This window comes from Choloepus didactylus, chromosome 6 (assembly GCF_015220235.1).
Source record: "Choloepus didactylus isolate mChoDid1 chromosome 6, mChoDid1.pri, whole genome shotgun sequence".
Classification (NCBI taxonomy): domain Eukaryota; kingdom Metazoa; phylum Chordata; class Mammalia; order Pilosa; family Megalonychidae; genus Choloepus; species Choloepus didactylus.
Genome location: NC_051312.1, coordinates 9,991,912 through 10,016,847, shown reverse-complemented (window position 1 = coordinate 10,016,847; position 24,936 = coordinate 9,991,912). Strand labels below are relative to the sequence as shown.

General features: G+C 50.8%; 2 protein-coding genes across 4 annotated transcripts; both read left to right on the top strand.

Annotated features, from left to right (window-relative positions):
• The first annotated feature begins 566 nt into the window (after nt 1-566).
• On the top strand, nt 567-14,752 carry DPF2 (double PHD fingers 2). 2 transcript variants are annotated; one of them, XM_037840063.1, is made up of 12 exons: nt 567-696; nt 4,806-4,966; nt 5,388-5,495; nt 6,257-6,420; nt 7,269-7,361; nt 7,530-7,608; nt 8,084-8,125; nt 9,109-9,246; nt 9,391-9,519; nt 9,715-9,827; nt 10,793-10,874; nt 13,456-14,752. In XM_037840063.1, the coding sequence occupies exons 1-12, from the start codon at nt 665-667 to the stop codon at nt 13,530-13,532; spliced, it is 1,218 nt and encodes a 405-aa protein (XP_037695991.1). In that variant the 5' UTR covers nt 567-664; the 3' UTR covers nt 13,533-14,752. The 2 variants fall into 2 exon arrangements, with proteins under 2 accessions (XP_037695991.1, XP_037695992.1); XM_037840064.1 differs by lacking the exon at nt 8,084-8,125.
• A 1,704-nt stretch (nt 14,753-16,456) lies between these two features.
• TIGD3 (tigger transposable element derived 3) lies at nt 16,457-19,297 on the top strand. 2 transcript variants are annotated; one of them, XM_037840042.1, is made up of 2 exons: nt 16,457-16,629; nt 17,496-19,297. In XM_037840042.1, the coding sequence occupies exon 2, from the start codon at nt 17,512-17,514 to the stop codon at nt 18,928-18,930; it is 1,419 nt and encodes a 472-aa protein (XP_037695970.1). In that variant the 5' UTR covers nt 16,457-16,629; nt 17,496-17,511; the 3' UTR covers nt 18,931-19,297. The 2 variants fall into 2 exon arrangements, with proteins under 2 accessions (XP_037695970.1, XP_037695971.1); XM_037840043.1 differs by lacking the exon at nt 16,457-16,629 and adding an exon at nt 16,929-16,984.
• The last annotated feature ends 5,639 nt before the right edge of the window (nt 19,298-24,936 follow it).

Genomic DNA, 24,936 nt, shown 5'->3' with positions numbered 1-24,936 from the left:
TGATTCACAGTCATGGAGAAATGAATGGTACAAAAGAGAGAAGGAGGGACAGGTCTTCATTAGGACGGGGGAGAAGAGCTGGATACCAGCGACGTTCGGTGGATGGGTCTGGTGGCAGAAAGATGAGGTAACTTTTGTCAGACCCCAATATTCGGGTCAAAGAAATGCCCAGTTCTGGGCGTTAACTTTCCTCTCCCTAAAATGGACACACGTTCGTGGGCACGAGCGGACTGTGCGCGCTCTTACCTTCCGTCGCCCGCCACGCCTCCACCCGCGCGCGAGGGCAAAGGGTTAACTACGAGGTTTAGAGGTCGGCTTGGTAGCAAGACGCAGGCCCCCCATCTAGCCCATCTCTGGGCCTCTTTAGCCTTCTCACTTCTGGACCCAGTCGGCCACCCGCCCTCCTCCAGCTCCTCTACATGAAAGAGACGCGGCCAGAGCAAGGGCAGCAGCGCGCACGCGCGCGCCCGTCTCCGGTCGCGCCTGCGCGTCGGGCTCCCCTCGGCTCCCTCACGCTTTTCCTTCCTCGTTCGTTCTCGGGTGCGCGCGCGCTTGGGCGGCGCCTGCGCAAAAGGACGAGGAACCCCGCTCCTCCCCAGCGGGCCCGGCGCCTGCGCGCTGCGGGTTCCTGGGCCTCCCCGCCTGAAGGAGAGGAGCAGGGAAGATGGCGGCTGTGGTGGAAAATGTAGTGAAGCTGTGAGTGGTCGTTTGTTTCTCTCCTAGATCGGGAGGTCTCGTAAGGAACCTGGGAGTGGAGGCGGTGCGGGCAGGGGACGAGCCGGAGGGAGGGGTATGCTCGAGAAGGCCATGTTGCTACTTCTAGTGGGGAGGGCAACAGGAGACTCCGGTAAAGACGTTGCGCTTCTTTGGAAACTTGTGGAGGCCCTGAGGGGGGCACACGGGATCCCCTTACGGTAGCGTCCCTGTGGGGCTGTGTGGCCTGAGCGCTCCTTCGGGGCTAACGTAGGCGCCCTTGCTGCCTGCGAGAGCCAGGCAGGCCCGGGCTCTCCCCCGAGACGCCTCCGTCCGGAGGGGCCGGGCCGAGGCCCGGGCGGCCCCAAGGCGAGTCCGCAGCCCTGAGGCCCACCAGTTGCCCCGCGACCCTGGCCGCTGCCGGCAGCCGACCCTGAAGCAACAGGCTCGGGAGCCTCTGAGCGGGGAAAGGGCTGCCGGGCTGTTTTGTTCCATCAGCCCCGTGACGTTTGGGGGTCTTTGGGTGTCAGCTACGCAGGACTTCAGATGTTTGGGGAGGAATTTGTTGAGAGGGAGATAACAGAAGAGAAGGAACTTCGGAGGAGCTAGCCTTTGTGCTGGCCAATTCCAGCCATCACAAAACGGGAACTGGGCGGGAGCAGCCCGGGACGACTTTATAGCCTGAAGGGGCATCTGGGTCGGCAATCTTCCTTCTCTGCTGTACCTTGTACTGGTTAGTTTTCTATCAGAGTTGAAGTTAATGGTTGTGGGGGAAATGGAGAATGGCCTTTTAGCTGCTTCCTGTGAGTTATAGATGCTTTGGGATTAACCCAGCCTCCTCCTCGAAGAAAGATCCCGAATGAGTTTTGAAATAGCTTAATACCCCGTGGGCCAATAGGCACGCTTTTTTTAATTGCGTAAGTTGGACTTAGTCCAGGAGTTGGAAAATTGAGAGGTGTCTGTCCCTCCAGCCATTGCTTTTGGATTTTGACAGGATGCAAAGGTAAAGGTTTGGGAACTATTCTAAGGAACTCAGGACTCACAGTTTCTCCTCTTTGTGGTGGGCTGAGCCCCACACTTCCCAAGAGTCTTTTTAAAAGGTACATTGCTTCTCCCCCCTGCCTGGAGCCTTTCTTTGAGAATGCTTTCCCACTTCCATTAGCTAAGTGCCTTCTCCTCTTGTGGTTCTTTTTTTTTTATTATTATTTTTAAACTTGCTTTCTGCTCTATCCTGCTGCCTCTTTCAGCCACCCCCCTCCTTCCCAACACTATTATCTTTCTCTGTGATCTACCCACTCCGGTTTCCCTGCTCTCTCTTCAGGTTGACATTTTCCTCAATTTAGCAGTGATGATGTTGATCTGCCATTTATATAGTTATCCTTCCTGACTCAGATGTTCTTTGTTTCTCTGCCCTTCTCATTGTTGACTCCCCCAATTCCATTCTAAGGGAAGATTATCCACAGGTTTCATGCTTCCCAAGAAAGAATCAAAGTGGCCCTTGGAAATCTTACTGTATGGGGGAATGTCAGACTTGCCTAGGTTTTGAGAGTTAAAAGTAATGAGGAGCTTTACGTTGGAAGAATTTCTTCAGGGAGATGGGGTTGCCATTTCTTTCCTGTAGTGTCAGAAGGTAGGAGTAATGGGAGCTTTGCCCATTTTAAGTAGAGCATGACTTCTCATTTCTCTTTAGAGAAATGTGGAAATTGTGAGGATCACCAGCCACTGGTTCTTGGAGTACCAGTAATGAAAAACCAACGTTCTCCTCCTTAGTTTGTAGCTGCAGGAGGCTGCGGACCACAATTAATACATTCCCGACAGAATGTCCTCTTTAAGAAGACGCTTCAGTTCTTCCTGTACCATTCTCACCCTGGAAAGAGCTGCTCTTATATCTGGCACTTTCCTTGATCATGTGTGCACTGTCTTCTGACAGCTGAGATTATGCAGGAGCCGGGACTACTGGTTCATCTTAGTTTCTCACTTGCATCTTGTTGTCCTTGAGAGAAGAATTTTCCTGAGTGTAGATTCTTTGTCCTTTGTAAATGGTACCAGGATTGAAACGGTCTTTAAGGGCTCTTATCAATGAGAAGCCAAGGTAAAATGATAGTGTGAAATAGCTGTAGCTGCTGACTGGTTTTGAAACCTCCCGAATTAAGTAACAAGATGTGGGGAATAATGTTTGCTTGGAATTTCTTGCTACAGGAACCTGGTTCTTAAGAGCTCTCTTTCTCCCTTTTTGGTTGCTCCTTATTAGCTCCTCCCCTCCCCTGAAATGTTTCATTCTCAGCCCTCATACCCACCTTGATAGTTTGCCCCACCTTTTGAAATGCCTCTTAGCTCACAGGAGCTTTTACAGAACATCCCTCATCCATTCCTCAGAAACCATTTCCAGCCTCCTTGCTCTGACTTTGCAGCCATCCGCCCTGCTGCGCTTCCTTCCGTTTGGCTTCCAAGTGTCAGTATCAATTCCCATCAGCAGAAACAAAGGAGCTGCTGCGCTCAGCCTTGTTTATCCAATTTTCCTCTGTGGTAAGGATGTGGCTGCCTCCTAAAGGCGAGCCAATGTGAAACTGCTCCCTTCTCACCATTCTCCAACACAAGATTTGTGCCTACCTCAAATTATAGTAATTATAGCTCATTGAATGGAGCCAGGCTGTACTTCTGTTGTTGCCGTCTCTGTGTGTGGTGTATGTCTTTTTCAGTTGCTGGGAGCACGCTAAGCTGTGCTGTAGTCTCCCATTGCGCTGCGCTCAGTGAAAGGCCCCATCAGATTCCAGTGCAGGGTATGTCTAGAACAGTAGCTTGACTTACGGACATAAGCAACAGAGACTGACTCTGTCAGGCATATCATGCCAGGAGTCCCCGTCTCATAGAATCCTGATGTGTCAGAACTTATTTAGCCCACCCCTCAGTCTATAGAAGAGGAACCTGAGGTCCACATGGGTTGACTACCTAGCCCAGCTTATGTGGAGACCTGCACCCAAACCAGGTCTTTTTACTCTCAAGTCAGGTCTGACTATACCAGATCCCTTCATGGGTACTGGGAATCAACTGGGAAAGAAATCACCTCTGCCTTCAGTTTATTTATTTTAAGGTTGATCAAACGTAAATAAGAACTGTTAGAGTTTAAGCTCTAATACCAGAGCACTTATTAAACCCTGAAGGAGAACAAAATTGCTTCTTTTAACCAGGTGATGCCTGGTCCTGTGCAGTTTTCTAGCTTTTTAAAGCATTTAAATGTTTTCCCTTGATTCAGATTTTAAGTTGATCATTATGAGTTAAGATTCTTTCCTATGTAATTTGATGGTGTGGGAATGGGGAAGATCCTAGATGGGCCTTAGAGCTCATAGGTTTTGCATCAGCATGGTGCTCAATCAGAAGTAGGCTCAAGGAAAGTTCGGGTACTTGCGGATGTCTTTCTGGACTGTTAATGTAATTTATAGAGAAAATTCATTGGCTAAATATTTAGTTCAAAATTCTGAAGATATTAAACAGCATGTAGGGAAAAATCTAGTCACCCAGTGTTTCTCCCTGGAGGCCTGAAGTTTCTTTTCCTCCCTCTTTGTTGCACGAACGGTAGTATCCTATAATACTTCTCAGTACTGTACCTTGCTTTTTGTTTCCCTAGTTATCTTGACAATTGTCCTTACACAAGGACTAGAATTTCATTGTATGGAAATACGGTCATTTGCTAAATGTATTTTAATAAGTCCCCCAAACCTTGTTGAGCGCTTCCTCAATTTTATGGTGCTAACATCTGATTCTCAGAGTCATTGGGGGTTAAGAGATACAACCTCATAACTCGTACAGGGCTGGACTCATAAGAAACACAGAATGAGCATTCATTTCTTCCCCTCTTTATGGATTAGATTTCAGTCTTCTTGGGCACATGATGAAATCATGGGTTCCTGGCTATAACTTAGTTGTAAAGCGCCTTTCCTCATGATGACTCGGTGTAGGGGCTTGGTGTCCCATGACGCAGAGATGGAGGCAAATAGAATGGAAGAGATGTTCTCCCAATCCCTTGAGTCTCCTAGGGAAGCAGATGGCATGGGAAGGGGGTAGCTCAGCACCTCCTTCCCACCCCTCACCCCTGATTTTTACCTTTCCCGCAGCCTCGGGGAACAGTACTACAAAGATGCTATGGAGCAATGCCACAACTATAACGCCCGCCTCTGTGCCGAGCGCAGTGTGCGCCTGCCTTTCTTGGACTCACAGACTGGAGTGGCCCAGAGTAACTGCTACATCTGGATGGAAAAGCGGCACCGGGGTCCAGGTGAGGGTCCAGACTTGGAAGAAGGGGACTGAGGAGCACGAGGAGGAAGATGCTTCCTCAGCTGGGCTGATGAGCCAGCTGGGAGGATATATCCTACTGCTTTCCATCTTTTGACGAATACGATTAGACACCCAGGGAGGATGAGGCAGTTTCATACCAGCATCTTTGTTTTCTGCCTTGCGGAGGCCTTTATTGCGCTTCTGGAAAGCTATGTGTTTGCCAAAGATTTTGCGCTTACATATATTTTTCCTTCCCACAAACTACCTCATCCTCTAGGCACTTGCCATCTGTAATCCTCGCTTATCCTAGAACCGAAATTGGGGTGGGAGGGGGACTACTCATCTAAAAAGTGTTTTGGTGTTATTTTCTCGGACTGGGTTAGGACTTGGCTTCTCTCTCTCTCTCTTTCTTCCTCCCACAGGATTGGCCTCTGGGCAGCTGTACTCCTACCCTGCCAGGCGCTGGCGGAAAAAGCGGCGAGCCCACCCCCCTGAGGATCCACGACTTTCCTTTCCATCGATTAAACCAGGTATGACACACCCCTCCCTGAGTGGGGGCATGGCCTACTGCATGGTGAGAGGCCTGCTAATCACCTGATATGCACCAGGACCAAAGCTAGATCCTGAATGTATTAGTTAGGGTTCTCTAGGGAAACAGAACCAACAAGAGGTATCTATCAATATAAGATTTTATGAAAGTGTCTCACACAACTGTGGGGATGCACAAGTCTAAATTCCGTAGGGCAGGCAGCAAACTGGCAACTCCGATGAATGTGTTCGATGAACTCCTCAGGGGACGCTGGCTAGCCAAAGAAGAAGTGAAAGTTCTCTCTCTTCTTCCTTAAGTCTTCAACTGTGATCGGATTAAATCTAGCTGATTGAATTCTTTCATTGCAGAAGACACACCCTTCATTGAATTACTCAGCCACAAATGCAATCAATTGACTAATGATTTAATAAACCAGCCACAGATGTCCATGCAGTAACAGGCCAGTGCTTGTTTGACCAGACACCTGGGCACCATCACCTGGCCAAGTTGGCACAGAAACCTAATCATACTGAAGATACTAAAATGTAAAAGATGTGATTCCTTCCTGTAAGGAACTCAGTCTAGTAGGTGAGACAGACAGGTACACAAATTAAACATGGTGCCATGTGAAATAGGATGCCTTGGGGGCAGTCAGAGAACAGAAGACAGTGAATGGCTGTTGGTTAGCCCAGCACTGTATCGATACAGAGGAGTCTGCTCTCAGCGCTTTTGTGCCTCACTTCATCCTGATCTTGTTTGCAGACACAGAGCAGACGCTGAAGAAGGAGGGGCTGGTCTCTCAGGACGGCAGCAGTTTAGAGGCTCTGTTGCGCACCGATCCTCTGGAGAAACGGGGAGCACCAGATCCCCGAGTTGATGATGACAGCTTGGGCGAGTTTCCTGTGACCAACAGTCGAGCCCGGAAGGTATAAGATTAACCCTTATGGCTCTGGGAGCTTTGGTGGAAACCAGACTTTTCACTGGGGCCACCTGGTCACCGGAGCTGAAGAAGCTGTGGGCTGGGAGGCAGGTGTGGGGTTCTGTTCTCCTTCCTCCCCTAGTTAGTACTGGGTACTGACTGGCTTCTCTGTTGCCACCCAGTCTTTCCTGCTCTATTCCTTCTAAATACAGATTCTCGCTTGCCCTCTTTTGTTACACAAGTTTTTTGGTGCCTGGGGTTACATAGGTGAAGCAGATCTGGTCCCTGCCAATGGGGAAGATAAACCTATACATAAAAATAAGAACTAAAAAGGGCTAAAAATATGCTTTTAGCATGTACTAAGTGCTTTTCCTGCATCTTCTCCTTTGTACAACAGCCTTGTGAGGTATGTACTATGGTCTTCATTTCACAGACAGGGAGGCTGAAGCAGAACAGTTACCAAATTTGCCATAAACTCACACAAAAAGTAAGCAGCAAAGCTCTCATTTAAATCTAAGAGATGAGATGTCAGGAGGGAATCATTGAAAATGTGCTGTGGCAGTTCAGAGGAGAGGGGACGTCTACTCAGGGTGTCAGGGAAAGCATTACAAAACATGACATTTGATTTGACCACGTGGCAGTGTGGGAAAAGGCGTTCCGGGCTGAGGGAACACTGTGAACGAAGGCTCAGAGGAAGGAGAGCCCAGAGCACTGAAGGGATGGGGTTGTAGCGCATGTGTAGGGCAGTGGTGAAGAATGAGGCTGGAGCAGGTTCTGGGGGGCTTGGCCAAGCCCACCTTGGGAGAGCTTTCCAGTGCATTATTCCTGCCTGTCCTCATCTTTCTGCCCCTTCAGCGGATCCTAGAACCGGATGACTTCCTAGATGACCTTGATGACGAGGACTATGAAGAAGACACCCCCAAGCGTCGGGGCAAGGGGAAAGCCAAGGTGAGGGGCCAGGGGGCTGCCTATAGCCTGGGGCAGGGGACTCCCACTGTTTTATTTCTTGTGGTGGCCTTTTTTCCTCTTTAGTGAGATTAGCAGCCACCTCCAGGGGAAAGTAACTCCTCAGGCCTAGGGCCCTTAGAAAGGGCATCTTTTTTATCTCCTTGGCAGAGTAAAAGTGTGAGCAGTGCCCGTAAGAAGCTGGATGCTGCCATCCTGGAGGATCGAGACAAGCCCTATGCCTGTGACAGTGAGTGCCATGCGAGTGGGTGGGTAGTCCTTGCCTTGGACCCAGCCCCTACTCAGGATGTGAGAGGAGGGAGGGATGTGTTCTTGCCCAGAGTGGTGAAACAAGCCTGAACTCTGTCCTGCCTCCTGACGGTTTCCCTCTAAGACCCCTGGGAGGCCCTGGCCTTTGCTACACAACGGGTGGGACTGCATGCTCGCAGACAGTGGGGGCGAAGGGCGGGGATCCTCTTCAAGAGTTGGCACCCAGGTCTCCGGGCCCCAATCAAGCCAGGGCCCCAGGGGTTCAACACTGAGTTTTTTCAGTGTCTGTTCTCTCTCTCCCTTTCTCTCTGGCTCGCCCCACTTCTGTCCCTCCACCCTGGGAACACTATCACCGCTGGGGTTTCTCTCTTGTTTGCTCCGCTTTCCTATTACTGCCGCTCCTGTCTCAAGTGTATCAAGACCTTCCTCTCATGACTTTTCTTTCTGTCTTTCAGATAGTTTCAAACAAAAGCATACCTCGAAAGCGCCCCAGAGAGGTAGCTCTCTCAACTTTTCGGACTTTTGGTTTTCCTGTCCCTTTTTCCCTTCTCCCTTGTTCGTTCCTCCTGCCTTTCTCATTTCCTGTGATGCTGGTTCAAAAATCTGTGGAATGGCATGGGGGTAGGAGTGATGGAATTTGTTATGCTTCACTCCTCAGAGTCCTGGGAGCTGCCTTTACCACTGCTTGTCTCCCACAGATTTGCTCCGAGGGCAGCTCAGCCCACTGCATGGGATGGATGGCTTCCAAAGCATTATAAGGAACCTGTTATGAACAGATCCCTTTGCTCCCCCTTACCTAAAACAGACACTTGGTGATCAGCTAATGTTCCCACCATGCCGCCATCCCCTGCTTCCTCCCATTCTCTCCTGTCTCATTCCTGCTGGTCCCCTTGCCCTCCTGGTGTTGCTGCTCAAGATTATAAGATGCCTTTTGAGGATCTGCTTTCATTGCTGGTTGGCAGGGGCCAGGCAGGGCAGCAAAGTACGGGTGTGCAAGTTTCTTTGGGGGGCCAGCTGCCCTGGCAGACAGTGGACAAGTTATCCCCCAGAGAACAACTCCCTACTCCTTTATCCACATTTAACAGAAACGGGCTCTGTGGCACATATGGGATAGCACGAGCCTCCCACATTTACTGAAGGGTGAAGAAGTTTGGAGTTTCTTTCTTACCTTCCCCCTTCCTCCCATATTACGAAAGTATAGAACTCCCCTTACTTGACCTGAAGCACACCAGACTTCCCAGGGCAAGTGGTTATGGGGCAAGGGCTAAGCCTCCCAGAAAGCCAATGAGGAAGAAATAGTGGTGCCCATAGGCTGCGGTTTAGGAGGGAGAAGGGCAACAGAAGCTGGAGAGCCCTAGGGCAGATGTTCCAGAAGGGGAACTTGTCCCAGGACAGAGCCAGTAGGGGGTGTTGTGCCTCAGTGGAACATGATGTGGCACTCTCAGATTTGAACAAATCTTTCTTCTTCTCCCCACCTCAGTTTGTGGAAAACGTTACAAGAACCGACCAGGCCTCAGTTACCACTATGCCCACTCCCACCTGGCTGAGGAGGAGGGTGAGGACAAGGATGATTCCCAGCCTCCCACCCCTGTTTCCCAGAGGTCCGAGGAGCAGAAATGTAAGCTGAGGTGCCAGAGTGGGGTGGGAAGCAGTTGGTCTGGTTATGAAAACCTGAAAACACCTGCTTGGAGGGGGAGGAGGGTGTTTGAGTAGACCCAGAGGCTCCTGTGGGTATCACCCAAGCTCTTGTTTCTCTCTGTAGCCAAGAAAGGTCCTGACGGATTGGCCCTGCCCAACAACTACTGCGACTTCTGCCTGGGGGACTCGAAGATCAACAAGAAGACAGGACAACCCGAGGAGCTGGTGTCCTGTTCTGACTGTGGCCGCTCAGGTACCTCCACCCCAGGGAGAGGACAGCCCCAGCACCCCATCCCCCTGGGGTCTTCACTTGCCAGTGCCTTCCAGAGGCTGACACAGGCAACCAGTTCACCTCACTGCTTCTGGCTGAGAGAAGATGCAGCCACAGACAGTGGGCTCCTCTCTTCTTCCCCCATTTCCAGCTGCCCATTTCATTTCCCCCCCACAGGGCATCCATCTTGCCTTCAGTTCACCCCCGTGATGATGGCAGCAGTAAAGACCTACCGCTGGCAGTGCATTGAGTGCAAGTGCTGCAACATCTGCGGCACCTCCGAGAATGACGTGCGTACCCTGCGGTCTCTGCAGCTCAGCACTGCCTCAGCTTTTACTGTGTTCCAATAATTCCCTCTGCAGTGAATTTTCTTTGCAAAGGGAGCCAGGTCCCTCCCGCATGCTCCCTCCCTGGCATCACAGTTGAACTCTGATTTGCTCAGCAGGGTGTTGTCGTGTTGTCGAGTACCTGCTATGTGTCAGACACAGGTCTAGGAATTAAGGATACTAAGGAAGACAAACAAAGTCTCTGCTTTTAAGGAACTTGCACTTTTGTGGGAACAAGCAATAAGCAAAGAAATAAGTGAGGTTCTTGTGAAGTACTATGAAGAAAATGAAATCAAAATGTGGTGAAGAGTAAGTGGGCAATGATTTAGATTTAGAGATGTTTTTTCTGAGGAAGTGATCTTGGTGTTGAGATTTGGATGATACAAAGGATCCAGTCCAAGAAGATTTGGAGGTAGAACATTCCCAAGAAAGGAGCAAGTGCACAGGCCCTAAGGTGAACAAGCCTAGTGTGCTGAGGCTGCCAGTGTGGGCAACTGGAGCCTTCCGAGTGTGGGAAGGTGTGGCAGGAGATGACATCAGAAAGGGCACCATCAGGTCATCACCAGGGGCCATCGGAGGGCTTTAGCCTGGGGAGTGACATGGTGTGTTTTACATTCCAAGATAGCTTTGGCTCCTCTGTGGAGACTAGATCATAGAGGATAAGAATGGGAGCCATGGGATCATTTAGGAGCTATTACAGGATCTAGGTGAGAGATGATGGTGACGGGCTGGGGTGGAGATGGAGAGAAGTGGCCTCCCAACCCAGAGAGTCCCTCCTCTGGCCTGACCTTCCACCTCCCTCTTGGAAGGAGCAGCAGTATCTGCAGAAGACCTCATTCCTGCCCACCTCCTGTAGCCCAAATGAGACATGTCAGTCATTCAGACCCCCTCTCCTCCCCACCCTTCCTCTTCTACCTTGACTTGCCCAGGACCAGCTGCTCTTCTGTGATGACTGTGACCGGGGCTACCACATGTACTGCCTCACCCCTTCCATGTCTGAGCCTCCGGAAGGTAAGTTGCCCACATTTCTTTCTCAGGACAGTGATCTTATTAGTAACTTGGAAACTCCCCCATAGCGTACATATTGAGTTCTGTATTCCTAATATCAGTTATTTATTCTTCCAAATTAGAAAGCAGGCACTTTGCTTTGGCTCAGTTTAGAGTGCTTTCTCAGCGTTTTATCTTAAAGGGTTTGATGTTTGCACGTTATCACAAGATGCATTTACAAAAAGAAAATTGACAGCCCAAGAGAAAACAGACTTTGAGCAGAAAACAGTTCCCTAGAAGAAATGATTTGTTTTCCTTCAAATAGTTCAGGAAGCTTACTTAGTAGCTTGACTGATGAGAAGCTTTGGTGTCAGCTCTCCAAACCTGACAGATTTGAGCTCTCATTTCTTCTCCCTTCCCCTGTCCAGTCTGGAAAGGAGCAGAACCTGGAGCCTGAGTAGATCACTCCTACTCACCAGTAGTTTGCTTCAGTAATGCCCCAAGGTCATAAAAGCTCTTTGACAAAGCCAAAGGTGGCACCAAGAAGTGGCTGCCTCTTCTCAGGTCTCCTTCCAACCAAATTTCTGTACCTAAACCCCTCTCGTAGAATTTCTGGAGCTTTCACTGGAGGAAGGACATCCAGTAGCTGTTACTGAGTCCAAAGGACATGGGCCAGCATTGCAGACGAGAGAAAAGTTAATTATATTGTAGGTCTAGCTGCTGAAGACTTGTTGGACACCGAGTTTGTAGAGAGCCTCAGGCATGGGTGCCCTCTTCGTAGCACTGAGGCAGCCAACGGGCAACCTCTTAGAAAAACATCATGTCTAGATTGTAGATCAGCCGTCCGCCAACTACTTTGCATGGGCCAAATCCCATAAGCTAAAAATGATTTTTACATTTTTAAAGGTGTTTTTTGTTTTTGTTTTTAAAAAAGAAAGTTGTGACCACGACTGTATGTGGCCCAAAAGGCCTAAAATATATCTCTCTGGCCCTTTATTGAAAAAGCTTACCAAGCCCTGCTCATTGACCTTTGGGCTGGAAAGGACCCTTTTCTTACATTTTTGGGAGTCACCTATCTCTGAAAAATCTATCCACCAGAATGAAGTATAAATACCAATTTATATAAAAACAATAAAAAAGTTAAAGGGTAATTTTGTTTCTTCAAAAAAAAAAAAAAAAAAGAATAGAAGAACCTGGCCATAGTAAATGTTTAATAAACAAGGTATGAGCCAGTTATTTTTCTTGTAAGGGACAATTATTTCCCGTTTCCCTGTGGAACTAGTCTCCAGTCATGAAAGGTTGTCTCATTGCCCCACCCCCCGACCCCTTTTCCTGTGATCAGGTCCTCAGCCTCTGCTGAGACACATGACGGTGGGATCCCATCTCGTCCTTCAGTGGTTTTCACAGAAAGCTCTTTTTTTTTTTTTTTTTTTTAATTAGAGAAGTTGAGGTTTTACAGAATGATCATACATAAAATACAGGATTCCCATATACCACCCTGTTACTAACACCTTGTATAGAAAGCTCTGTCTTACGGGGAATGAAAATTGGTTTCTCTGGAGCCTCCATTTATGGTCTTTATTTTAACCTTTGGGACCATGAGAACCAAGTTTGGATCTTCTATAATCATGAATGTAAAGCTGGGGCCCTTTTTTTAAAAAGTTCAGTTTTATTGAGATGTATTCATATACCATGCAGTCATCTATGGTGTACAATCAGCTGTTCACAATACCATCATATAGTTGTGCATTCATCACCCCAGTCTATTTTTGAACATTTTCCTTATACCAGAAAGAATCAGAATAAGAATAAAAAATAAAAATAAAAAAGAACACCCAAATCATCCCCCCATCCCACCCTATTTTTCCTTTAGTTTCTGTCTCCATTTTTCTACTCATCCATCCATACGCTGGATAAAGGGGTGCAATCCACAAGGTTTTCACAATCATACTGTCACCACTTGCAAGCTACATTGTTATATAGTCGTCTTCAAGAGTCAAGGCTACTGGGTTGGAGTTTGGTAGTTTCAGGTATTTACTTCTAGCTATTCCAATACATTCAAACCTTAAAAGTGTTACCTTTATAGTGCGTAAGAATGTCCACCAGAATGACCTTTTGACTCCATTTGAAATCTCTCAGCCACTAAAGCTTTATTTTGTTTCATTTCGCATCCTGTTTTTGGTCAAGATGTTCTCAATCCCACTATGCCAGGTCCAGATTCATGCCCGGGAGGCATATCCTGTGTTGCCAGGGAGATTTATACCCTTGGGGGGCCCTTTTAAAAATTATATCTGCCCAGGCCTTCCTCCTGCTCCAAGAAATTCTGATTTCATAGGGCTGACATGGCTTGGGAATCTGCATTCCAAACTAGTGCTCCAGGTGATTGATTATTTCTTTCATCCCTACTGAGAATTATTTTTTAAGTTATTTGAAGACATAGAGGTTCCTCCCAGCTGAAGCTACCAATAGTACTTTGCTACTGCAGAGCATCTCTCATCCTACCTGTAGCTGATCCTCCTATTCGAGGTGGGGCGGAGGGAGTGGAGGGGCAGCAGATTAGTGTTGTGTGTGGGACCTGTCCTAACCACAGGATGCTTCTCTGCAGGAAGTTGGAGCTGCCACTTGTGTCTGGACCTGTTGAAGGAGAAAGCTTCCATCTACCAGAACCAGAATTCCTCTTGATGTGGCCCCCTCCAGCCCCCTACCCCCATCCCGTCTGTGGCTGTTTCTCTCCTCCTCTCTTGTTTTCCATACCCACCCACCCCCCTTCTCTTTTACAAGTCCAGAGAACTTGGGGTGGATGTGCCAACCTGCCTTTGGCAGCAGCAAGCTGAGGTGGCAGTTCTTGCCTCTGGCCCCAGGCCCTCAGGGAGAAAGGAGCAGCACATTGCCCCAAGGCACACCTGGGCCTGGCTCTCACTGCTCTCCATGAAGTGCATTCACTCTGCTTGCCTTGGGCCCAGGCCCTGGTGGTCACAGGGTTCAAACTGTCCTCCGAGAAAGGGTGGGAGAGCAGCTCACTCCTCTCTCAGCTCTGCCTCCACTCTGGTCTCCAGGGTTTTCCCTCCCCCAGAGGTGAGCCAGGCCGGGGTCTCTGCCAGAAGCGGTTGGGTGTGAGTGACTGAGCAAGTTAAGGTAGGGCTCACAAGGAGCTTTCCATGCCCTTTGTGCTGCTTGGCCTCACCACCTCCTTCCTCCAAGAGTGACTCTGTGGCCCTCTGTTCCTGCCACGGAAGATCCTTTGCCCGAGCTTGGACTCTCTTGGTCACCCTCCTGGCTCGACCCCCAGCCCTCCCCACCCCAGGGAGAGTAGTACCTTCACCCTGATCTTCCCTGGGCTTGCCTGGCTCACTCACATGCCATCTCTAGTGACCGAAGCATTCCCCACCCTTGGAATTTCCTGACTTCTGCCTCCCCTCCTTGTTCCTTTGGGTTTTGGTGGGGAGAGGGGAAACATCAGCCGGCCAGGTCAGCAGCTTGGGGGCCACAGGGAGATGTTGGATAATGTGCCTGTTTTTTAACTCAACATAAAAGCCTACCTCCAAAATCCCCTTTTTGTTCTTCCTGGACCCGGGCATTCTGCCTCCTGCCCTTAACTGAACTGGGAGCCTCTGCCTCCTGCCCTGTGTGTCCGGCTGCTGGGTCAAGGAAGCCACATAGATGCCCTTTTGTTCCCCTGCACGCTTGCTAGCAGCTGGTAAGGTCTTCATGCCCTGATTCCTCAGTTTTCTGCCTGGTGGCACTGACGTTAAGCAGTGCGGGGACAGTTCATGCCAGGGTACCCTGGAGTGGTTTTCCCCTTGGCTGTGGGCAGGCCCTAAATCACTTTGGAGTTGGAGTATCTTTTTTGTTCTTTCCCCCTGTATTGTAAGCATTAGGACAAATAAACATTTTTACGTGGATCCCTCTGCTGGATGGTTTACTCGACACAGCTCGCAGTTGAAGGCCACTTCCTCCTAAAAGTTTCTCCTTAGGACGGTGGTTTCTTAACGTTTTGAATGAATAGCTCCCCCTCCCCATTTATTTTTTTTGAACCCAATAAGTAAAGTGGATATAAAATTTGTTATTTTGTTAGCTTTAATTTGCTATGTTAATTCAAGTTCATAACAAGCTTCAATTATTTGTTATAAAGAACAATTAAGCTGTTTTGATTAATACAAAATTTGGGTTAAAATCAACTTTAGCATCTTATTTCTGTGTTTTGATTGGTTTGAGTGCAGAGAATCCTGCTAGATTTGGATAAGTAGATGCAAGTTCTGACAGGTTTATAACAGACTGCAATCTCAGATACTTAAACGGATAAACTTGCTTAAGGTTAAAAAAAAAAAGACCTAAAATAAAAGCACCTAAAATTAATGACTTAACACATGGAACACATGAAGGCCTTTTGCGTAAGTAATGAGTGTGGACTGAGGACAGAGTTGCCTGGGCCTTGCCTGGCCAGCTGGTTTAGTTGAGCACAGAGCACTCTGGGAGCCAATCCATGGGTTGCTGGCCCCAGCGCAAGCTCCCACAGGGCGGGTTTACGGCACCAAAGTGTGAACCAAAGTGTGAATCGCTGCAGCCAAAGTGAACGTTTTGACAGCTCCGGTAGTGGATTTGGTGATATGTCTCACTGGAGTGTTTTGACATTCTTACACTACTTTGTAAAATAAAGATTTAAATCAGTTATAGGCCCCTGAAGTATGCTGAGCGTTTTCTGGAATAGTTGGAAGGCCATTGTCAACCTGCCGGAGGGCCCTGGCCTCGGTAAAGGAGCAGTGACTGCTCCAGGCTGGGGCCGAGTGCGGCCTCAGTCCTGCTTTGCCGCGGGAAGTAGGGCAGAGTAGAGGGAGTGAAGTGCATGGGCCTCCTGGGTGTGCCTAGGGCCACGAGGGAAATGTAAAAAGGGGAAAGCGGTACAGAGCAGGGCACAGGTGAGAGGAATTGGGAGTTTGTTAGGGTGCTATTTAGGATGGATCTTGGAAGGACGGACAGTGTTAGCCCGTCGAATGGGGCGTGGGGAGGGAGGGATGCAGGGAGAGGGGGACCCCTTCGATCTGGGGCTCAGCCCTCCGGTCGGCTGAACGAGGGAGCGGGAGGCGGCCGGGCTGGCGGAGTTACCCAAGGTCAGGCGCAGGCAGGATGGAGGTGAGCGAGGAAGGGGAGGATATTCGATCTTGAGTTTAGGAACTCGAATCTAGCTAACAGGTACCAGAGCGAATAAAAAGTCGTCCTTACTCGCCCTAGATCACAGCTGGCCCCAGGCAAGTAGTTGTTCCGGCGCTGTCCATGGTAAAGCCGCCGCGCGTCCACGTCCTCCTTGCCCCTCCCTCCCCACCCTGGGACGGGTGTTAGCTGCTGGGAGCCAGGCGGGTGAGGCTGCCTGGGGTCTCGGCCGGGAAGGCCGCCCCGAGGGCCGGTCCCCAGCAGCCCGCGGCGCCTCGGGGATTCCCGCCCCCCGGGGACGGGACCCGCCACTTCCCGGCCGCCCAATGAGACTTAGCCAGGGCCGAGACGGGACGGGCCTGGGAGCCAATCGGGCTGGACCGGGGCGGGGCCGCGGCGGGTGGGAGCCGAGGGCCGCCCCGCGGTCCCGCAGCCGGGAGAGCGCCCGGGCGGCCGGCGCGCGCGGGGCCCTGCAGTGCGCACGCCCTCCGCCCGCCGCCGCGCAGCCCCGCGGCCGTTCAGCCCTCCGGGTCGGGGCGCCCGGGCCGCCCCCCGCCCTCCCGAGGCTGCGGGACCGGGCGCGCGAGCCGGGCCGTGGCAGGGGCGGGAGCCGGCGGGACGAGCGCTTGAGGTGGGTGCGCAGCGGAGGCCGCGGGCGGGCGGCGGGCGCCTGGGTCCGCCCCGCCGACGGACTCGCGGCCCAGTGGGGAGAGGCCGGCCCGGGCGCGGATCCCCGGCTCTCGGCCGGCCGGGATCCAGGCGTCCGTCCCAGGCCGCCCCCCTCCGCACCGGGGCCATCCGCACCCTCCCCCTCCCCGCTGCCCGCGGCCTCCGCGCCCCTATCGCCCTTTGTCGCCCCTGCACCTGCCCTCTCGGTCATGTCCTCCCACTCCCCCTCCAGACCCGACCCTCGTCCAGCCTCAGCCTCTCAGGATCCAACACCAAATTAGACCGGCTCCCTCAGCCCGGATCAGTCCCCTTTTGTGGTCAGTGCACCTGTCGCCTCAATTCTTCATCCAGTCCCCCTCCCCAAACCCCAACGTCTTCATCTAAATTCAGCCCAGGCCAACACCCCCTTTCACCACCCAGGGATTTCCTGCCCCAGGCTTATTATCTCCTCACAGCTGCCCCACTCAGCCCCTACCCCAGCTCCCCCCCACCCCAACTCCTTTGTTGTCTTTGCAGCCGTCCCCGTGGCTCTATTCACCCTGCCTTGATTATGCCAAACTCCAGCCCAGCGCCCCCATCCCCACCCCGTCCCTCTGAGCAGAGAGACACCCCCATTCCCAGCTCTGCACTGGCTTTCCTCGAGATCAGCGCCCAGCCCAGGCCTCTCGCCTCCTATCGGGGTAACCCTCTCCCCCTTGCCCAGCTGGTCCACTCTTCCCAGGTGTGTCCCTCACACCAGCCTGTTTCCCTGCCCTCAACCTCCCTCACCTCCTCACCGGGCCCCTCTCCACCCTCCTGGCCTCAGCTTCCTGTTTCCTCGCCCCACAGTTGCTGCGGAGAAGGCATGGAGCTGAGCAGCAAGAAGAAGCTTCATGCCCTGTCCCTGGCCGAGAAGATCCAAGTGCTGGAACTGCTGGACGAGTCCAAGATGTCCCAGTCGGAAGTGGCCCGGCGCTTCCAGGTCTCCCAGCCCCAGATCTCACGCATCTGCAAGAATAAGGAGAAGCTGCTGGCCGACTGGTGCAGCGGCACCGCCAACCGCGAGCGCAAGCGCAAGCGGGAGTCCAAGTACAGCGGGATCGACGAGGCTCTGCTCTGCTGGTACCACATTGCCCGGGCCAAGGCCTGGGACGTGACGGGGCCCATGCTGCTCCACAAAGCCAAGGAGCTGGCCGACATCATGGGCCAGGACTTCATGCCCAGCATTGGCTGGCTGGTCCGCTGGAAACGCCGGAACAACGTTGGCTTCGGGGCCCGCCACATACTCTCGCCTCCGTTCCCCCCTGAACCACCTCCTCCCCCAGGGCTCACGTCCCGGTCCCAGCCGCCTCTCTCCCTCAAAGACTTCTCCCCCGAGGATGTCTTTGGCTGTGCTGAAGTGCCCTTGTTGTACCGGGCAGTGCCCGGCAGAGTGGGCACCTGTGACCGACTACAGGTGCTGCTGTGCGCCAACAGCAGGGGCATGGAGAAGCAACAGCTGTTGGTGGGTGGGCTCCAGGCTGCCCCCCGGTGCTTCTTCGGGGTCAGCACTGAGGCTCTGCCTGCCTCCTACCACCCCAACCTGGGCATTCCCTGGCCAGAGTGGTTGGCCCGGTTTGACCTGGACATGGGGCGGCAGGGCCGACAGGTGGCCTTGCTGCTGGCTGCCCGCATGGTGGAGGAGTTGGCAGGCCTGCCCGGGCTCTGCCACGTGCAGCTCTTGCCCCTGGCCACCACCAGCTCCATGCCATCCCTGCCCAGCTCCGTGGTCCGGGCCTTCAAGGCCCATTACCGGCACCGCCTGTTGGGCAAGCTGGCTGCTGCGCGGAACGAGGGGGACAGCACCTCTGGGGCCGAGGCTGGGGCAGGCATTACCGTGCTGGACGCGCTGCACATGGCGGCCGCGGCCTGGGCCAAGGTGCCTCCTCAGCTCATTTTAAGCAGCTTCGTTCAGGAAGGACTGGCTCCCGGCAAAACGCCCACCTGCGTAGACAAAGTCTCCGAGATGCCACCGGTACCCAAGGGACTGAGCCTGGAGGAGTTTGCCCGCTTTGTGGACTTGGAGGGTGAGGAGTCCGTCCCCGGAGTGTGCAAGGAGGAGCCGGGCCCCAGAGATGAGGAGGGGAGCAGAGGGGACGGCTTCGAGCCCCTGCCCACCAAAGCTGATGCCTTGTGGGCCCTGGGCACGTTGAGGAGGTGGTTCGAGTGCCACGGCACCTCCCCTGAGCTGTTCCAAAAGTTCTACGACTGTGAGGAGGAGGTGGAGCGGCTGTGCTGCCCGTGAAGGGCCCTTCACTGCCCCGCAGAGCCCCCTCCTCTCCTGTTTCCCATGGAAACACCCCCACGGAGTGCAGAGTAGGGGCTGGTCTCTTTCCTATGGAAATATGGCTTTTATAGAAAGTGTGGAAGGGACAGAAGGTGGGATACCAAGTCTAAGCTCTGAAAGAGTTAGTCAAGCCCTGGGGAGAGGGGAGAAGAGGGTGTCTAGAAATGGGGCTTTAGAGGCAGTGGGTCTAGACTTGTAGTTTCTAAACCCCACCCAAAGGTTCTAGAGCCTCCGTTAGCCTAGGGGGGCCAGGGCTGGGGAAGGCGGAATTTGGACTTTTCAGACAGGCTGATCCCTTGAACCCTGTGTGGAAAACAGTTCTGCTGCTGGAAATAAAGTTTTGTTGTTTTTTTAATCATAGAAGAGGCCAGGGTGTTATTTTCATGGGAGAAGGGGGAAAGCTTTCAACTCGGATTTTAGAAATTGATTGCTGGCAGGTACTGCCATGCAGCTGTCTGTGGTGGGCCGGGAGGAGACCCTCTTCCTGAATTCCAGCAGGAAGGGCTCTCCGAATGGGACATCTCAGTGCCACCCTAAGGAGAAGGAAAGCTTGAGGACGGGCAGATCCCAAGTATAGCATCAGAACATTCTGCTCTGCTGATAATTTCACGCTTAGATTTTGTGGTGGCAATTGCCGAGTGCCGTGTCTGAGGAAAGAGGGGGGTCAGGCCACGGACACATCAGGGAAGCAGAAAGGAGCCGGCACTCGGGATAGGCATTCATCCATTGTTTTCCATTCATTTCTTCACTTCGCAACATCTCTTCAGCAAGGCCTCCTGTGTGATGCACTTTCACAGATGGTGTCCACTGGTCAGGACCTCGCAGGAGGTGACCGTGGAGAGTGATGTGATAAAGGCATGTGCAGGGTGCCAGGGGAGACTCCCGGAGGAGGCGATCTTTGAGCTGCAGCTTGAAGGACAGGGAGCCTGGGAGGGAGCAGAGAGGCCACTGCAGGCCAGGGGACAACAGGAGCAGAGACAACTGCACACAAAAGAGCAGGGGGCAGCCAGGGAGGGTGGCGGTCCCCCCAGAGTGTCCTGTACACAGGAATGGGGAAGGCCTTTAGCCTGCCAAGCTTAGTTGTGGGCACCACTGAAGGGCTTCCGTCAGGGCAGGGAAGGTGTTCTTGGGGTTCTAGAAGAACAACTCTTGACAGGTGAGAGCTGGTGACACCTGAGCCAGAGCGTGGAAGTGGGATGGGGAAGAGAATGGTTTTACCTGGAAACAACATGCCTGGCCTTTGGGAACCCAGATTCTGACTGGTGAGGAGATGGGCTCCAGGCCCAATCCCAGGTGTGATCGTTCCGGCCTGTCCGCGGGCACGTGGCTTAGCCTGGTAGGCCTCATGGGGAAGTTGCACACACAGAGACACACACACACACACACACACACAGGCTGGGTGCACAGCCAGTGCCTCGCAGTTTTCTGGGGGCAGTGACAGTCTCAAGGCCTCAGGGCCCCCTGGGGCTGGCCAGGCTCGTGCATATCTGCATCCCCAGCCCAGGTTTTAGAGGTTGGTTTGGGGGCCTCCTTATGGGGCGGCCTTGGCTGAGACATTTCTCCGCTTGGACTCGGTGCCTTTCCACTCCTAGTGCTCCCCACTCCCGCCTCTGGGTACGTAAAGAGGCAGGAACTTTGGTCCAGGGCTCCACGGCAGTGAGAATGCCCCCCATCTGCCCTGCGTGTCATCTGACCCTCGCTGGGTACCGTGCCACAGGGAAAAACAGAACCTTCCCTCTTTGCCTCTTGCTTGCACTGCCATGGTAGGTGACTAAAGGCATGGCTGATCCTTTAGTTCGGCTCATTGTCCTAACTGACCACTGGCCGTGTGGCCATCCCATGTATTGCTCTTTTAAACAGTTATGAAACTGCCTGCCTGGCCTTCCATTTTCTAGCCTAAGATTCCAAATCATTTAGCCTTTCCTCCCAAGTTCTATTTATCCTACCCTGCTGTCATTTAAATTGTTCTTTGGGAAATCATTGCAGTTCTGACACATCTCTTTAAAACTGTTGAAACCAAAATTACAGTCTCTAAAGGCCAAAGCAATGAAGTTCCCTGCTCTTAGATGTCCAACTCCTGTTAGAGAGACAGAACACAGCGCTTTATTGCCGACTCTCCCAGAGCTTTTTCTTTTTTTAAGGCACAATTAATCTCTCCCTTTCTTGCGTGGTTATGGTATATTTGCTTGCTAATTCGTAAGTGACTTCATTTCCTCATGCAAACAGTATTACTGAGTATCTCACTGGGGCTGACAAAGAACAAGACAGACAGCATCCCTGCTTTCATTTGATATGAAAATTAAATAATGGTGTCAGAGTGACTGGGGCAGGGCAGCCTGGGAGACTGCATTTGAGTTGAACCATGAACGATAAGAAGGAAACAGCCAAGCTTCTGAAAGAAGAGTGTTCTCTGCAGGGGGAGCAGCAGGTGCAAGGACTGTCTCTGAGATTAGAAACAGCTCGACAGGATAAAGAAGAAAAACACTGTCCCCGTGGCTGAAACATGGTGAGAGAGCACCGAGGAGGGGGGCGAGTAGAGAGGTGGGCAGGGGCTTGCGAATTTCATTCTAAGTGTGAGAGGAAGTTTGGAGGGTTTAGGCAAAGAAGGACCATGAGCTGTTTCATATTTTTAAAAGTGAAATTCTGATCGCTGCATGAAGAATAGATGGGGAGATAGAGAGCTAAGTGGAAACAGGAAACCAAGGAAGTTAGGAAGCTTCTGCAGCAGATGGGACTTCCTGGTGGGGAGGCTGAAAAAGAGGAAGCAAGGATGATGTCTATTTCCAAAAGAACCACCCCCCCCCTTTTTTTTTATCAAGGTCGGTAGTCCTATCCAGTTTTGCAGGTGTTCCCACATGCACGAGAAGGGGAAAACAAAGAAATTTATGCGTATTAATTCCATTTATTTACAAACCTATAAAGAATATCCTCTATGTTCAGAAGGCATGCAAGGCTCCAGGACATCAAAGAATAAGACACAGTCCCTGTTCCTAAGGTAGCCACAAACAAGTGGGGGGAAATGAATGCACAGTTACCACTAATATGGCTTGGTTTTGAGGATTAAACAAATTAATATTCGTAGTGTTTACTACAAGCCAGCCACCATTTTAAATGCTATATGTGTTAGATATTATTATTATTAGTCTTGTTATTGTTGTTAGTCTTGAGAGGCTGGTGAACTGGATGCAGAAAGCCGAAATCCAGAAAGATCAGTTTTCCATCCTCTTGTACCTTTGAGTAATATCTTCCCATCTTTCAGTTCTCTTCAGCCATGAGCCGTCTTATGGGTTCTTTTTCAAATATCCCTAATCAGTTTTTTAGTCTGTTGTTTCTTCTCTTGTAAGTCTTTTATCTTTTTCTCATGTGTGGTAATTTTATATTCTGTATCTGATAAATCTAATAGCTGAAAGCTTTGGAGGACTGCGGGACACTGATTACGTGCTTCAACTTGGCGGGCCTGGGCTGGGGGACCTGATCAGCCCCTGGGGAGGGTGGTGGGCACGGGCGACAGCGCCCTCCGCAGCCCCCCGGGCCTGGGAAAGTGAGGCCGGAGGCAGGCCCCATTTCCTCACCCAAAATACCACTGTTAGGGGAGGCTTGCCGGAGGGAACCGCCTTTTCCCCACCCCCTTATCTTACCCGGACACTCCCCGTTGCCAGTGCAACTCCCATTACCACCAGTGCGCATACATTGTTGCCAGACACCGTTACCGGAGCAACTCTCGCCCCTTTTCAATCAACCTCCGCGCCCTCTCAGAACCAATCCAAGCCTTTAACCTCTACAGCTACCCCGCCCTCTAAACGCCCGATATAAGCTTGTACTCTCCCCTAATAAACTCTCTTGGCTTCTTCACCCTAAAAGAACCGTGTCCCGCCTGTTCCTTTCTCGCCGCCCTCCATACTTTGCACGCCACCCCGCCGGGGACCTGGCCAAGTCCCCCGCCTCGCCTTCGCCTCCGGGAAAGAGCCCCCGCCGCCGGTACCCTCCGAGCAATCCTGGGAGCCTAGGATTTAGCAACCGGCCACCACCCCCCCCCCCCAGACGAATCAACTGCGACCGCAACTGGCGCCCAACGTGGGGCCCCTGGAATTAAAAGTCCTCTCCACGCAGCGGTCCAGTAAAACCACCCGCTCGCCCGGACGCCTCTCCAGCTCCCCTTCTCCTCACCTGCAAAGTAAGGGCCGCCTCTCCCTCGCCGCCCCGCGGAGCCGCCTCTCCCTCGCCGCTCCACGTCCGGAGCCGCCTCTCCCACGCCGCTCCGCGCCCGGGCCGCTCTTCCTTTCCCGCGTTAACCTAACTCTTACCCCCGACTACCTTTCGTCTTCTCTTCCTATGTCCCCCCATTCCTCCTAACACTCTTCCTCCAGTAGCTTTCCCTCTTCCCCTCCATTACTTTGCTGTGGTCCTTTGTGTCTTTGTTTCTTTGTTTCGCGCGGTGTGCCTCTTTGCGACCGCCCCCCCACAAACTGCTCTCGCTACTAGAGGCTCCTGCCTTCTATTCTCGCCGTCTCCTTCGGCCTCGCGACCACGGTTTACCTCATTTTCTTTACTCAATAATCAACCCCCCTTTTTTTTTTTTTTTTTTTTTTTTTTTTTTTCAAAAAAGAATGATACAACTTTTATTTTCCTTGGATTTTAAAGATACTTTTGCTACACAGTTTATGTATTTTTTATGAGATTATATTTTTTCATTTGTATGAATTTCAACCTTATACAATTTTAAGGTATATGTTTGGTAGTGTATCTATAATCTTTAAAAAGTTTAGAGTTTTTGGAATGTACAATATATGAGGTAAAATCAAGATTACATTAAAAATTTTCTCCTCTGCATTAATTTTACAGTGAGGCTCAAATGTCAAATACACTATTAAATGACATTTACTATCAAAAATAGCAGTTCATTTGAGTTTACTATGAAAAACATAAGCCACTGTAACTTGCCAAAGTGGCACATTTCACCGTTTTAGACATTTAACTATATAGAAATCTCTGGGCTATTACACGCAAACGCATTTTTACTGCCAAATGTGGCAGTTTTAAGAAGTTTTTAGAAAACAATTGTGATCACCGTTGTTTTGGGGGAAGGTTATCAGTCTATGCACAGGAGACTGAATTTAAATAAAATGTAAACATACAGTATATTAACAGTGACATCATTCTTACCACTCGGAAAGACCAAGTGGTATCCATCTCTTTTTTGAACAAAATTCATGTTTCTTCTACAGCACGAATCATGTGACATAAAACAATTAGAATACATGCCCATTCTAACGGGTTCTTCAGAGATCTTCAAATACAAAACATATGTTCTTTTTTTCCAAAGACTGACAGCGCTTAGTAATCACTAAAATGCTAACCTCAGCAACTAAAAATTAGTGATTCACTATCCTACAATTCAAGTAATAAATTAAAAAAGCTAGTTACAAATGTTTTACAGATAACAGGTGTGATAAAACAAGAAATTTAGATAGTTTCATTTCAAACTGTGTATTACTGGCAGTCATTGACATCTAGGCGAGATGTACAATGGAGTACTTGACAAATTCAGTCTGATCATCCAGTAACTCACAAATGCAAGCTCACAAAACATTAATGAATTATGCAATTGCAAAGTGCTCTAATGCAACATTAACCACATGCAATCAACAATTTCGAATAGTATCCAAACAGACATTACATTAAACATTAGTTTTTCAAGAAAGAAAGCAGCTTGACGTTTACTGGTGCAAATTAATCTGTCTTCGGATTTGGTGCCCCAAACAAAAAGGGTAGGTTTGATTAGGAATTCTGATGGTGAAGGCAGTAGTTACAGGAAAAGCAGCAAAACTTGTGGGAGTTCTTCAAAACTGGCCTATACCAGACAGATTAAGTATTCAAATGTGTGTGTGTATATATATATATACATATATATTCATTCATTTATACATTTGCTATGTAAGTACTGCAATGCTCCCAACCAATATT

Coding starts and splice junctions, on each gene's coding strand:
- TIGD3 (XM_037840042.1), top strand. CDS start 17,512: ATGGAGCTGAGCAGCAAGAAGAAGCTTCATGCCCTGTCCCTGGCCGAG.
- DPF2 (XM_037840063.1), top strand. CDS start 665: ATGGCGGCTGTGGTGGAAAATGTAGTGAAGCT. Junction 6,421..7,268: donor CCAACAGTCGAGCCCGGAAG/GTATAAGATTAA, acceptor CTGCCCCTTCAG/CGGATCCTAGAACCGGATGA. Junction 7,609..8,083: donor CAAGCCCTATGCCTGTGACA/GTGAGTGCCATG, acceptor TCTGTCTTTCAG/ATAGTTTCAAACAAAAGCAT.